Source organism: Scyliorhinus canicula, chromosome 15, assembly GCF_902713615.1.
Source record: "Scyliorhinus canicula chromosome 15, sScyCan1.1, whole genome shotgun sequence".
NCBI lineage: Eukaryota > Metazoa > Chordata > Chondrichthyes > Carcharhiniformes > Scyliorhinidae > Scyliorhinus > Scyliorhinus canicula.
Window position 1 is genome coordinate 4,854,233 of NC_052160.1, and position 15,129 is coordinate 4,869,361.

The following is a 15,129-nucleotide window of genomic DNA, read 5'->3' on the forward strand; positions in this document are numbered from 1 at the left end:
GATCGGTTCAGGGGCTGGGCGGGACCGGGTGATTGACTGCTCGGGGGCGGGGCCTGGTGTTCAACAGTGTGTGGGTGGGATTGTGAGGTGTTGACCGTGTGTGGGCGGGCTCGGGTGATAGGATTGGGGCGGGGATCAATGATTGACAGCGGGGGCGGGGCCGGGCAATGGGCAGCGTGGGGGCGGGGCCGGGCAATGGGCAGCGTTGGGGCGGGGCCGGGTAATTGACAGCGGGGGCGGGACCGGGTGATTGACAGTGCGGGGGCGTGGTATGGTGATTGATAGATTGGGGGCGGGGCCGGAGGGCGGAGATTTACCGGTTCGGAGGCCAGGCGGGCCGAGTGATTGACCGGTTTCAGGGGCGGGGCCAGCTGATTGACAGCGCTGGTTGGGAGGCGGGACTCCGGCTGATTGACCGCCCTGGTTGGGGGGGGTGGGGTCTCCGGCTGATTGACTGGCCGGCGGCGCGCGCAGCTGCCAGCGTGGAGACGGAGGTGATGGCGGAAGCGGGAGGCTGGCTCTGGGGGGTGACAGCCGTTTAGCGAGTTTAACAGGCCGGAGAACCCCGACTATCCCATCTGACCGCCCTTTCATCCATATACAACAGCAAGACAAATAATAAGATGGACGCCACCTTGGAGAAGGTAGGGAGAGTGTCAGGTTTGATGTGGTGATGGGAGGCGGCCTGAGGATGCAGGCCCTGTCCCCAGGGCTGGGCGGTCACTTAGGGCCAGCCCGGCCCTGTCAGGGCCTGCACCCTCAGACAAACCACTTTCCCCTCAGCTCACAGTAAAAGGTGATGCATGCAGCCAGGCAGTAATTTCCAGCTGCCTATTTCCGGGTCCACAGGGCCCACAGACTTCAGACCTTCTCACCAGTTTCTGGGCTCCCAACAGTGGCTGGTTGTTACTTAAAAGCTTCAGCCTTATTCTCAGAACTAGACAGGCTCAGAGATCAAATGGAAACCCTGGCAGCATCTGCCCAGAGGGACAGTGCTCTTGCCTTGGGTCTGGAAACCTTTGCTCTTTTTAACTGGATACTGATATGACAGTTATTAATGATGATATTGTTTTTCAGAGTCGGCAGGTATCAAATGATACCACCACAAGGTTTTATCGGATATCGATCAAACAACCAGTTAGTAGGGCAGCACGGTGGCCTAGTGGTTAGCACAACCACCTCATGGCGCTGAGGTCCCAGGTTCGATCCCGGCTCTGGGTCACTGTCCATGTGGAGTTTGCACATTCTCCCCGTGTCTGCGTGGGTTTCGCCCCCACAACCCAAAAATGTGCAGAGTAGGTGGATTGGCCACGCTAAATTGCCCCTTAATTAGAAAAAATAATTGGCTAATCTAAATTTATTAAAAAAAAACAACCAGTTAGTTAGTTAAAGTTCAATGATAGTTTACTTACACTCAAGAATTACTTCGACATGCAACATAAAACACTACAAGCTAAATTACACCTAACACGACAACAACCTGTACTTAACTTCAGGCACCCAGCTTTATGCAGAGGAACAAGGCCTTTGTTCGGATCTTGCGTGGCTGGGTCTGGAGAAATTACTTAGTTTCTGCTGGGCTCATCTGTCTGGTAGCGATTGATGGTCTTGAACTTGTCTTCTGGTCGTGATGCTACACTTGGTTTTAGGCGTAGGTCGGGGCCAAGAGAGACTGAATACTTGGCAGTGTGTCTCTTTATCCTTCTGGGGTTTTGAGCTCTTTTGGGCGGTCCTTAGCTTTGGACCAAATAATTCGGCAGGCTTTGATTACTGCCTCTGATTTTGGCCAATAAAGGGGCGGGTCCCTTGATGGCGGGGCGTGTCCTGAGCGGTCATTGACCGTGGCTTTTTGGGCTCCCTGAGCAAAGGGAGTGGTGTCGATGAGTCTGTTTCTGTATCTGTTACCTGAGTATTGGTCTTTTGTTCTGGGGAAATGGGCCATTAGAATGCAAAGTAGCTGGGGTTTCGATAGCGTCTAGTTATCTGAGTTGCCAATATACATAAGCTCTGAGCGTTTGAGTCCTGGGTTGACCATATTTCCCATGGTCCTTTGCAGGTGGCAATATTTCCCACGATCCTTTGTAAGTGGCCATCCCAGATGGCTACACCTTCATTATGGAATCCACAGAATTCCTACAGTGCAGAAGGAGGTCATTCGGCCCATCCAGTTTGCGCCAACCCTCTGAAAGCGCACTCTATCTAGGCCCACTCCTCGTAACCCCGTCTAATCTGCACATCTTTGGACTGCGGGAGGGAACCAGGGCATCTGGAGGAAACCCTGCAGACACGGGGACACCGTGCAAACTCCACACTGTCACCCGAGGCCAGAATCGTGCCCGGGTCCCTGGTGCTTTGAGGCAGCAGTGCTAACCACTGAGCCACCTTCTGGGAATGCACTGCTTGTCCACCAACAGAGTAAAGACAGATTAATCTAACAGGTGTTTACGTGGCCAAAATTGAAAACATTTTGTACCCATAATGTGTTGTAATAGGCTTTGACTTTTACTGTTCATTCATGAGTTGCAAGTGTTGCTGATAAGGCCAGCATTTGCTGCCCATCCCCAATTGTCCTCCTTGAAATGCAATCCATGCAGTGTAGATACACACACAATGCTTGAAATAGGGAAACAATCATTCACTGTTGTGTTTAATATTGATTCTGGCATCAAATAGTATATTACTTCACAGCACTTGTTTTCAAAATGAATGGGGAAAAGTGATTTAACTGACATCAGATGCCAGTGAGGGAGGTCTTGTAACACAGTGCGGAGTGCCGCTACCTCTGGTACAGAAGTTCAAGTCCCACTTCAAGACTTGGTGGCCACGGAAGGTGCTTTCATAATGTGGACAAACGGTAGATTATCAGCCTGTGGATCCTTCCAGCACACCTGATTGCGGCGATAAGTGCGAGACAGTTTCCTGGTCAGTCACACTGCAACAAGAACCCATCATAGACTTTGCCAAGCATAATTGTGGACCAATCCACTGGAAGCCCATGATCACCAACATCCTCTTGAGGGGTGGTACCTGAAGGGGCAGAAGGAGTATGTTAATTATGCAGGCTGTGAAATTATTTGTTCTTTTTTATGGTCTGTAGGCATTGTTGGCAAGGCTAGCATTTGTTTCCCAGCCTAGTGGCTGACTAGGCTATTTCAGAGAGCAGTTAAGAGTCAACCACATTGCTGTGGCTCTGGAGCCATATGTAGACCAGGCAAGGATGGCAGATTTCATAAAATGACATTAGTCAACTAGTTGGATTTTTACAACAATCAATGATTGTTGTCATGGTCAGATTCCAGATTTATTCATTGAAATAAATGCCACCAATTGCCATGGTGGGATTTGAACCCACGTCCCCAGAACATTAGCCTGAGTACTGGATTACTAGTCCAGTGACATCACCACTATGACACCACCTACCCAACATATGTGTGAACAATAAATTATTGAAGTTTCAAAAAAGCAATAAAACACTTTCTGGATTGAATTTATGAAAAATACTTAAGTTTGTATTATTGAAGTCCCTTGTTTAGGTTGCATATGTAGTGTACTTACAAATCTAAGAATCAGTTCAAATCTGACTTTACACTTTCAGATTTGAGATTGGCTCTTTGGAATGGGACGGAGCATGTATATAAATTCTTAATTCATTTTAAGCTTTATTTGTTTTGCTTCTTTGGAACTGGAGGTGGAAATGGAATGTCCACACATACATTTGAAACATTTTTTGTGCAAATTCATTAACTGTTCATGGAATGATGGTGCAAGGGATGCAGTGGATAAAAGTTGCCCTCTGTGGTGTCAAATCCAAGAGGTGTAAGATGGTCCACCATGAGGGGTTCCTGTATTGCATTGCTTTGAAATCAGGTCAATAATTATGCTGTCAAGTTTTTAACTGCAATATTTAGTTTGTAACATTTGATTTTAATTTGAAGCAAAACTTTGAGCAATTATTTTAAGCTGGGAAATACAGAATGAGCCATGTGAAAAATTTTGTTTCAGCAGACTTATAATAAACTCATTATATTCGTTACAAATGTCCACAAGTGAGTTGTTTAACAAAACATATAATTGGATATTTTGTATGTACTATACTTTTGAAACTCAAGAAACCAGTTGATATGTTTTGACAAAGGGTCAGCTGGTCATCTTTTCTCTCCCTACAGATGCTGCCAGACCTGCTGAGATTTTCCAGCATTTTCTCTTTGGTTTGATAAGTTTTAATACAGGCTATTTATGTGGTGGGCGCTTCAAACTGCACAATTATTTCAATTAGGAACTATAGACTTATTGTAGACACGACAATGTCTGCAGCACGGTAGCATTGTGGATAGCACAATTGCTTCACAGCTACAGGGTCCCAGGTTCGATTCCAGCTTGGGTCACTGTCTGCGCGGAGTCTGCACATCCTCCCCGTGTGTGCATGGGTTTCCTCCGGGTGCTCCGGTTTCCTCCCACAGTCCAAAGATGTGCAGGTTAGGTGGATTGGCCATGATAAATTGCCCTTAGTGTGGGGTGGGGTTATGGGGATAGGGTGGAGGTGTTGACCTTGGGTAGAGTGCTCTTACCAAGAGCTGGTGCAGACTCAATGGGCCGAATGGCCTCCTTCCGCACTGTAAGTTCGATGATGACTATCATCTTAAAAATGCCTTAATGGATTATGTAGCTCACTGACTGGGTCTCAGCCTTAAATACAGCTACATTTAAGTAAATATTCACAAAACTAGGATGAATTTTGAATTTTCATGCTAAGTACTAAAACATGAAATTTGTTGGTCTAAACATTGCTACTGTAAAGTATTGGGAGCAGTGCTTTCTATCATTGAAGGCAGCCTAGAGAAGGGTCACTACGTTGAGCCTGGGTATGGAAGGATTTTCTAGATTTAGAGTTATTGTCACGTGTACAGTGAAGAGTATTGTTCAGCGTACAGTCTAGGCAGATCGTTCCATACATGAAAAACATAGGACATACGATAAATATACAATGTAAATACATGGGCATAGACATTGGGTGGAGCATACGGAATGTAGTGTTACAACAGGAGAGGCTGAGTGGGTTGGGTATATATATTCATTGGACCTTATTGGGACATAGTTAGGATTCTCAGGAGGCTGGACACGGTAGATATTGAGAGGATGTTTCCCCCTGTGGACCAGAGGGCATAATCTCAGAATAAGGGGTCGCCTACCTCAAACAGAGGTGAAGAGGAATTTCTTCTGAGGGTTATGAATCTGGAATTCTTTACCACAGAATCATGTTGAGGCTGGGTTAGTAGGTATGTTTAAAGCTGAGATAGACATGATTTTTAATCAGTAAGTATATCGAGGATTATGGGGATAAGGTGGGATGATGTAGCCTGGTGTTTATGCTATGAAACTAGTTCAACCCTGTCTGTGACAGGTTATCAAACTGCATTCATTGCTTCTGGCAACTTCAACACAACCAAGAATGTTGACAGTTTTTAATTTTTCAAAAGGACCCACTTGATTACCTAATGCTCTTCAGGGGAAGCTACCTGTCTGCCCTATTCAGTCTGCTTTGCATACAACTCCCAATTCCACACTATGTGGTTGATCCTTAATGCCTCGCAGGGCAACCAGAGATTAACTACCACCTCCCAATTTAAAAACAAAAAATTAAATCTCTCTCTGGACAAGTTGCATTTTCTGTTGCAGCCAATACATTTCAAGACTTTTTCTTCACAACTTCATACCTCTACATAAAAGTTAAGTGAGCTCAATGTCATTGGAACATGTTGTATTTTTTATCTGAAAGGCCCACTGCTCAATTTCTGGCATTTGACTTATGCGGTTCCCAGAAGACGGTGATTATGATCGGCATTTTGGAATTGTACCTTTATTGGTGTAGGCTGCTCTGGGGCTAAATATGTGATATAATTCACCTTGCGCAATGCACCACTTAAAGAAATGATTAGTTATTTACACACCCCTTGTTTCTTTAATGTCATAATGCTGCTTCCCATGTTTGTCATTATTCGACTGAGGTGATCGCTTCCATTATTCTGTTTATCATTCCTCTTGGTTTATCTGTTCCATTGTCAGAAAACTCACCAAGATGGAAAATAAATATACTTTCTTGTACTTCCCTTTCACTTTGCACTAGCATGCCAGCTATGTTTCAGTTCTGAAAGAGTCAACATTCATAAGACTATTCTGTTCTCTCCTGATGTTGACTGACCTGCTGTATATTTCCAGTATTTTCAGTTTCAGATTTCCAGCATCTCCGTTGTTTCACTTTCTTTTTAAAAAAAATAATTTTTATTGAAACATTTTGAATTTATACAACAACATCAAACCATACTAAAATACCAACAATAACAATAATCACAACAATCATGAACTTCGCCCCTCCTCAATGAACAACCCGACATATTAACAACAACTTAAGTTAACACAATGTTAAGTTACATAACCGTAGCGAAAAAATATAGAAACTATAATCAGGAACACCCCCCCCCCCTCTCCCCCACACCCCAGGGTTGCTGCTGCTATTGACCAAGATACCTATCTTTGAGCCAGGAAGTCCAGAAAAGGCTGCCACCGTTTATAGAACCCTTGTACTGATTCTCTCAGGGCAAATTTGACCCTTTCCAACTTTATAAATTCCGCCATGTCACTGACCCAGGTCTCCACACTTGGGGGCCTCGCATCCTTCCACTGCAGCACGATCCTCCGCCGGGCTACTAGGGACGCAAAGGCCAGGACACCGGCCTCTTTCACCTCCTGCACTCCCGGCTCCACCGCAACCCCGAAAATCGCTAGTCCCCACCCTGGTTTGACCCTGGATCCAACCACCCTCGACACCGTCCCCGCCACCCCCTTCCAGAATTCTTCCAGTGCCGGGCATGCCCAGAACATATGGGCATGATTCGCTGGACTCCCCGAACACCTGGTGCACCTGTCCTCACCCCCAAAGAACCTACTCATCCTAGTCCCGGACATGTGGGCCTGGTGCAGCACCTTAAATTGGATGAGACTAAGCCTCGCACATGAAGAGGAAGAGTTGACTCTCCAAGGCATCCGTCCAAGTCCCGTCCTCTATCTGCTCCCCAAGTTCCTCCTCCCATTTAGCCTTCAGCTCCTCCACTGACGACTCCTCCACCTCCTGCATTACCTTATAGATGTCAGACACCTTCCCCTCTCCGACCCACACCCCCAAAAGCACTCTGTCCATCGTCCCCCGCGAGGGCAGCAAAGGGAATCCCTCTACCTGTCGCCTAGCAAACGCCTTTACCTGCAAGTATCTGAACATGTTCCCTTGGGGAAGCCCAAATTTATCTTCCAATTCCCCCAGGCCCGCAAACCTCCCGCCAATAAACAGGTCCCTCAATTTACTGATGCCCACCCTTTGCCACCCCCTAAATCCTTCATCCTTGTTCCCCGGGATGAACCGGTGATTGCCACCCAATGGAGCCTCCATCGAGCCCCCTGTTTCCCCCCTATGCCGTCTCCACTGTCCCCAGATTCTTAGGGTCGCCGCCACCACCGGGCTCGTAAACCTCTTAGGGGAGACCGTTGTTTCACTTTCAACTGCTTTATCATTTCTACAGTGTTTTGTTCCTGTTAAAAGTTGCATTTGGTCAAAAACCCTATCATTTATTTGTATTTCAGAATGGTATCACGCTTGACTTCCTTAAGCTAAGACCTGCAAATTGGATCAGGTCACTGTCATTCCTCTTACCTCACAGCCTCAGTTGCGATTTAGTGTGCATACCTGGATGATTCATATCTCGCCTTAAACTAGTCTTTGTCTCTTGTATTTTGAAATCCACATGCGCCTGTGTACTGGATTAGAGCTAACCTCAAACCTCGGCCGTGTTAGCCTATAATACTTTCAGATTTTCCCCAAATATGCTTTTTATTCTAGGCCAGCAGTTTTATCGCCCACCTCTAATTATGCTTGTTGAAAAATACTCACCTGTGGTGTAAAGAATATATTTTTAAAATTTTCATTGTGAAATTACTTTGCCTCCAATTAGTTTGCACCAAAATGACAATGTGAATGCCAGTTACAATAGAATCACAGAACGGTTACAGCACAGAGCAGATCATTCAGCCTGTCATATCCATGCCTCCTCTCTGCAAGACCAACTCAACGAGTGCCATTGTAGTCCTGCAGATTTCTTTCTGTTTCGATGATTATTGAACCTGCCTCCACCATGCTGTCGGGCGAGTGCATTCCAGATCCGAGCCAAATGCTGCATAACTAGGTTTTCCCAATGTTATCTCTGGTTCTTTTGCCATTCACTTTAAATTGGTATCCTCTGGTTCTCTGTCCTGCGCCAATGGAAACAGCTTCTCCTCATCTGCTCTATCCAGACAACTCATGATTTTGAATACCTATCAAGCCTCCTCTCAACCTCTGTTTGCAATGAGAACAGCGCCAGCTTCTCCAATCACGTAACTAAAGTCCCTCATCCCTGGAACTGTCCTTGTGAATATTTTCTTCCCCCTCTCTAATGCCTCCTTCGTGAGGTGCCTAGAATTGGACTCGATACTCCAGTTGAGGTCATTGTTTTATAAAAGTTCCACCTGATCTCCTTGCTTTTGTACTCTCTGCTACTATTTATAAAGCCCAGGATCCCATTGCCCTTTTTTTAATGTTTCCTTTTTCAGAGAGGCAAAGCCAATGTGCAGAATGCACAGGCAAGCCCCCAATCCATCTTCTTGCTTGCTCCAAAAACCAATTCAAATTTAATCCAATTCATGGTCCCAACAAGAGATGTACTAGATCCAAGCTGACAAGACCAAGCATTACTCTCTGCCCCTGCACCCCCTTTAGTTTATGCTGTCTCTCCTCATACATCCTACCAAAATGTATCACTTCACACATCTCTGCATTAAATGTCATCTGGCATGTAGCCATTCCAGCAGCCTGCCTATGACCTCATGAAGTCTATCACTTTCATCCACAATTCTTCATGTCTTGTGGCATATTCAACTTTTTAAATTATGCCTGTACACCCACATCTAGCTCTTTAATATAAATCAAGAATAACAATTTGTTGAAGAATTATTGAAACTTTGATTACTGCTTACTTGTATTCCAACGGCATTGCTTCACTCACCAGTGACAGTTATGAAGAACGTCAGGCGGCTGCAAGTTGTTTTGCTAGTTGACTTGAATCTTTCTGCCACTGTTTTTGACTTGTATCTGTCCACACTTATGAGGAATGCATAAATTTGACACCCAATAGCTAATTTGCAGCATTGTTATTGACACACAAAACTCTGTCTCGTATTTATTTAATAATGGATGGCTGCCTGAACTGCATCCAGTTTGCAGAATATACGTTTCACCAGTTGAGTTGGCAGCTGTGGCACTCTGGTCTCTGACTCACAGTCATTGGTACAAGTCCCACTTGAAGACTTGAGTGCACAAGTCTAGGAAGATGAAACATGAAACTGAGGCTTCACCTGCTTTTGAAGTGAATGTACTATTTGGAAAAGGAGCTGGGGGGGTTATCCTTGCAGTCCTGGCCAATGTTTAATCCTCAGTCAGCATCAGTTTAAAAAAAAACATATTATCCGGTTATTGTCAAATTGTTTGCTTATAGGAACTTTGTCTGCCACAGTCCCTATTGACTGATTGATATTACATGACACTTCAAAGGTACTTTATTCTTTGCAGATCACCTTGGGAAGTCCTTAAGGTCGTGAAAGCCACTGTATAAATGGAAACCTACAGTCCTTAATTCCATTGTTACATGGCAGATGCTCAATGGTTTTCAGTTATTTTTTACACTGTCAGAGGATGGATAAACACTCATTTTTGGGCAGCACGGTGGTGCAGTGGTTAGCACTGCTGCCTCACGGTGCCGAGGACCCGGGTTCGATCCCGGCCCCGGGTCACTCTCTGTTTGGAGTTTGCACATTCTCCCCGTGTCTGCGTGTGGCTCACCCTCGCAACCCAAAGTTAGGTGCAGGGTAGGTGGATTGGCCACGCTAAATTGCCCCATAATTGTGTTTTTTTTAAAAACACCATCATTTTGAAGATCTTTGTTTTGACGAATGTAAATAGGGGGCAAGTGTAATAACTTGCAGATTGCTGTCCAGAAGAATATTGTCCACCAGCTTAAAATGCCATTGGGCATTAAAATGAAACATGAGCAACTATAGCCCAAATATATATTTGCATAATGTACAACAGTGACTGCGCTTTAAGGAATGAGAATAAAGAATTTTGGAATACCCCAAGGGCGTGAATAATGCTATAGAAATGTAAATCCTTTCCTTCCCAATAACCAAATGTACTGAACAAAGCTCCTTTGTACCAGCTGTGGCCTTTATTCTAGTCTCCCTGACTCAAACTATTCTATGCTCATTTGGTATTGTAAATGTAAATATATTCAATGGAGTCACAGGTATAAAAACTTTGGCTATCTGTGACAAAGTTATTAAAGCTATTGTTGTATAGTGCAGCACATTAGAATAGTGCAGCACCTCAGGAGATAGTCTCTTTATAATTTGCACTTCAGTTGCAGAGTTCTGAGTATATTCAAGAGGCTGCATGCACTGCCCTCTGCTGCACCTTGTGTTTAAATTTCAGAAAGACCATATAAATGAGGCATGGGAGAACGTATCCATACCTGAATATGTTGAGCAAATAAATAAATGTTTGCACAGAAAGCAGTTCTTCAATGGTGTTTACCTTCACTTAAATAGTGTAAATTGCATATATGTTTCTCATTTTGCAAGTCCAGCCTTCTGGACTGGAACATTGAGTCCAACAGCTTTAGACAGGGCAGCGCGGTAACATAGTGGTTAGCACAGTTGCTTCACAGCTCCAGGGTCCCAAGTTCGATTCCCGGCTGGGTTACTGTCTGTGTGGTGTCTGCACGTTCTCCCCGTGTCGCGTGGGTTTGCTCCGGGTGCTCCGGTTCCTCCCACAGTCCAAAGATGTGCGGGTTAGGTAGGTTGGCCATGATGAATTGTCCTTCGTGTCCAAAAACGATTCAGTGAGGGTCACTGAGTTATGGGGATAGGGTAGATACGTGGGCTTCAGTAGGGTGCTCTTTGTATGGGCCGGTGCAGACCCGATGGGCCAAATGACCTCCTTCTGCACTGTTGATTCTATGACTGAACTATTTCCTCCATCTTGACCCCTTTTTTTGTTTGTCCCAACACAAACCCCACCTGTCACTTGATCTTTCGTTTTGCTTTCACTGAGAACTGATCTTTGTTCTAGTAACACATTCTTACCTTTATGCCACTATCAGCACCCTCTTTAGTCTTTAATGCTACCATTAACACTCCCTTTGCCTGGTGTCCATGACAGCATTGTCAATCTTTCCTTAGCTCCTACCTATCCCTGACCTTCTATTCTGCTTCATCTTCTCCACCACCAATTATATAATCTATCACATTGCTACCCTTCTTCAGCTCTGAAGAATCAAATGGACTCAAAACTTTAACACTGTTTTTCTCTCCACAGATGCTACCAGGCCTGCTGAGTTGATCTAGCATTTTCTGCTTTTATTTTTAAAAATATTACTGTGTACAGACAAATGATTTATGGAATTGCAACTATAACAGCCTGCAATGTTGCAATCTTTAATTGAAACTCAATATAACTCCCTCATTCTGTATGTGAACAATGTAAATATCACATTGAGGCTACTATATTGTATCACTTTTGCCTACTGCTTGTTTCATAGTACAGAATGTTCAATGACAGTTACATAACCAAACTGTTCTGCCTTGTTGGCATCGGACCCAAGACAAAGGTGTGGCAAGTCAGAGAGTTGCTCTAAGCTGACGATGCTGCACTAACATTCCACATCGAGAATCACCTTGGGTAAATGGACAGACTCTCTCACACCTGTATCAGCATTGACAATATGACTCTGGAGGTTGTTGATAGCTTCACATACCTTGGCTCTACACTCAACAACAATCTGTCACTTGATGCTGAAATCAGTACACATGTCACAAACGTTGCAACTGAGTAAGGCAGTGTGGAACAACAGCAATCTGACCGGGAACACAAAACTGTGAATCTACCAAGGCTGTGGCCTTAGTGCATTCCTTTACAGTGATGAGACCTGAACAACTTGTCCTTGGCAGGAGAAAAAGTTGCAGTTTGCACCATTGCTGCCTCAGATGTATCCTCATCATCTCTTGGCAGGACAAGTCCACCAACTGAGAAGTCCTGGAGTGTGCCAGATATCAGTGAAAATATCAGTGACAGTTGACAAACAGTCATTGATGATCGTGACCTCTGGTGGCTGGGATTTTGGAAAGGTATTGGAAGATGTGAGCAGAACCAAAAGGCCCAGCTCGCTGAGACTAGGGCCTAGAGAAAGGGCAGCAAATCCTGCCCTTGCTCAGAGGATATGGCAGAAACCACCATGCCAGAGTGGGGTTCCTGTTACACACGAGGCTATCCTCTACAGAGAGTTGACCACCACACACTAGCCATCATCATATGGGATGGTAGGCAACCAGCACAAGATATTATTCGCAGGATGCTTTTTACTGCTTATTTCATGATCTACAGTTATTTATTACCAAAGCTGAATTCAGAACTCACTATGTAAGTAGCATTATAGTGTAAGGGTTTGGAAGATGCAATTAATGGTTTAATTCTTACATTGCATTGACTTTACTGCCATGGTTTTGTCAAAACTTCTTACCGCAACTCCAGATGCTCGGTGTCATGATTGAACATTTCTTTCTTTAAGTTTTGTGTGTATTATTACACACACAAATAGCATGTTACAATGTTCATAATAGAGTATTACAGGCAGTGCACAATTAAAAATGACAATGGTCAAGTCATTTAGATTTTGTGCAGGTTTATTTTCTTAATTATTCCCTTGCCCCCAGTAAGTCAATTTCAGTATAAAATTGTATTTTAAGAAGATAGTCAAATAAACTATGCATAGTATAATCTATAAATTGAAGACGTAACTTTTGACTGGCAGGCAATTAACATTGCAGCTGCAAAATCACAGTATGATCAGACAAAGCCGATGTGGTTTTACAAAAGAGAAATTGTGTTGACAAGTTTATCAATACTTTTTGAATATGTAAACTAGTAGGGTAGACAAAAGGAGAGAAAATCCATAATGAAATTAAATGAAAATTGCTTATTGTCACAAGTAGGTTTCAAATGAAGTTACTGTGAAAAGCCCCTAGTCGCCACATTCCGGCGTCTGTTCGGGGAGGCTGGTAAGGGAATTGAACCATGCTGCTGGCCTGCCTTGGTCTGCCTTAAAAGCCAGCTATTTAGCCCTGTGCTAAACCAGCCCCTGTATAGAACCCCTACAGAGCATAAGAAGGCTATTTTAGCCCATTGAGTCGACAGCGAGCCTCCGAACGAGGATCCCACCCGGGCCCCCTCCCCGCCCTATCCCTGTAACCCATGCATTGATCATGGCCAGTCTACCTAACCTGCACATCTTTGGACTGTGGGAGGAAACCGGAGCACCTGGAGGAAAACGCGCAGACACTGGGAGAGCGTGCAAACTCCACACAGACAGTCACCCAAGACTGGAATCGAACCTGGGTCCCTGGCGCTGTGAGGCAGCAGTGCTAACCCAAGGCACAGTCCACAGTGCTGCCCCTTAGATATTGTATTCTTGGATTTCCAAAAAGCATTTGATAAGGTGCCATGCAAAGGGAGTTGGGACAATATATTAACCTGGATGGAGTTGGGTACAATATATTAGCTGAGATGGAGGATTGGTCAACAGGCAGGAAGTAAAGAATTAAGAATAAACAGGGCATTTTTAAGTGGACATATTGTGACTAGTGGAATGTGGCAAAATGTGCTGGATCCTCTGCTATTTAAAGTCGATACTAACAACTTAGTCAAAGAAATCAAGAGTAATGTGCCTAAGTTTGCTGAGTGGTTAGAATGCAAGATGTGAGGAGGACATAAAGAGGTGTAGGTAGGTTATGTGAGTGAGTTGCAATGTGGCAGGTGGATGGAGTATAATGTGTGGATGCGTGAGACTTTGTCGTAGTAACAGTAGAAGAGCAGAATATTTTTTGTGCATGAAGCTTTTAAATATTGATGTCCAGAAAGAGTTTGGTGTACTTGTACAAGCAATTAGGCAAATTGCACTAAGAGGCGAATGTGGTGGATGCTGGAAATCTAAAATAGAAACAGAAACTTTTGGAAAACTTCAACACATCTGGCAGCACCTGTGGAGAGAGAAGGAGAATTAATATTGCAAGTTCAGTATGACTCTTTTTCAGAACAACTTCATTTGTGAAGAAGTCACATTAGGCTCCATGTTAACTCCCAAGTCTCTCTCCACAGGTGCCTCCAGACCTGAATTTTTCCCAGCACTGTTTGTTTTTATTTAGGCAAATGACATGTTGGCCTTTATTATGAGGGGATTAGTGGACAAGAATAAGGAATTCTTGCTACAATTGCGTAGGCTTTGATGAGACCACACCTTGCGTACTGGCACAGTTTTAGTCTCCATATTTAAGGACAGATATACTTGGCTTGGAGATGGTGCAGCAGACGTTCACTAGATTAGTTTATTGGGCGATAGACTGCATAAATTAGATCAATACTCTGGAGTTTGGAAGAATGAGAGATGATCACATAGTTCTAAGTTTCTGAAGGGAATGAAGATGGCAGATACTAAGGTTGTTTCCTTAGCTAGGGAATCTAAAATGGCCTCAGGACACGGAATCAATTGATTGGAATGGAGATTAGGAGAAATTTAGGATAGTGAATCTTTGGATTTCTGTACCCCGGAGTGTTCTGGATGCTTCTGTAGTGAGACTTGATGTGTTGGGCAGGCTGGGTCGATGTGGACTGCACTTGATGCAGTGTAGCGAGAGACAGACCTCCAACACTTGATAAGTTGCAACACAATTTTATTTCACGTCTTAACTACGATACATATTCAACTGTGGGTTGACATTATGCTGACTTGACTGGAGACCTATGTGCTAGCCTGACCAGACTTACTAGCTACCGCATGGTGTTTGCACTGGCTATGCTCACGAACTCTGACTGTCTCAGTGGCTGGGTCCAGAGAGAGCGGGAAACCTAGTGCCCTCTGGCTTTATAGTGGTCGTGTCCTGTCTGGTGATTGGCTGCACTGTGCTGTGTGCTTACTGGTCATCCTGTGTGTCAATCAC

At 44.4% G+C, this 15,129-nt stretch overlaps 1 protein-coding gene across 6 annotated transcripts in view; it reads left to right on the forward strand.

Annotated features, from left to right (window-relative positions):
* The first annotated feature begins 440 nt into the window (after positions 1–440).
* pdxdc1 (pyridoxal-dependent decarboxylase domain containing 1) overlaps positions 441–15,129 on the forward strand; it is a 73,180-nt gene continuing 58,491 nt past the window's right edge. For all 6 annotated transcript variants that reach the window (XM_038820704.1, XM_038820706.1, XM_038820707.1 and 3 more), the window contains exon 1: positions 441–644. In XM_038820704.1, the coding sequence (XP_038676632.1) occupies positions 624–644 (21 nt within the window). In that variant the 5' untranslated portion in view covers positions 441–623. The remainder of the gene's footprint in view (positions 645–15,129) is intronic.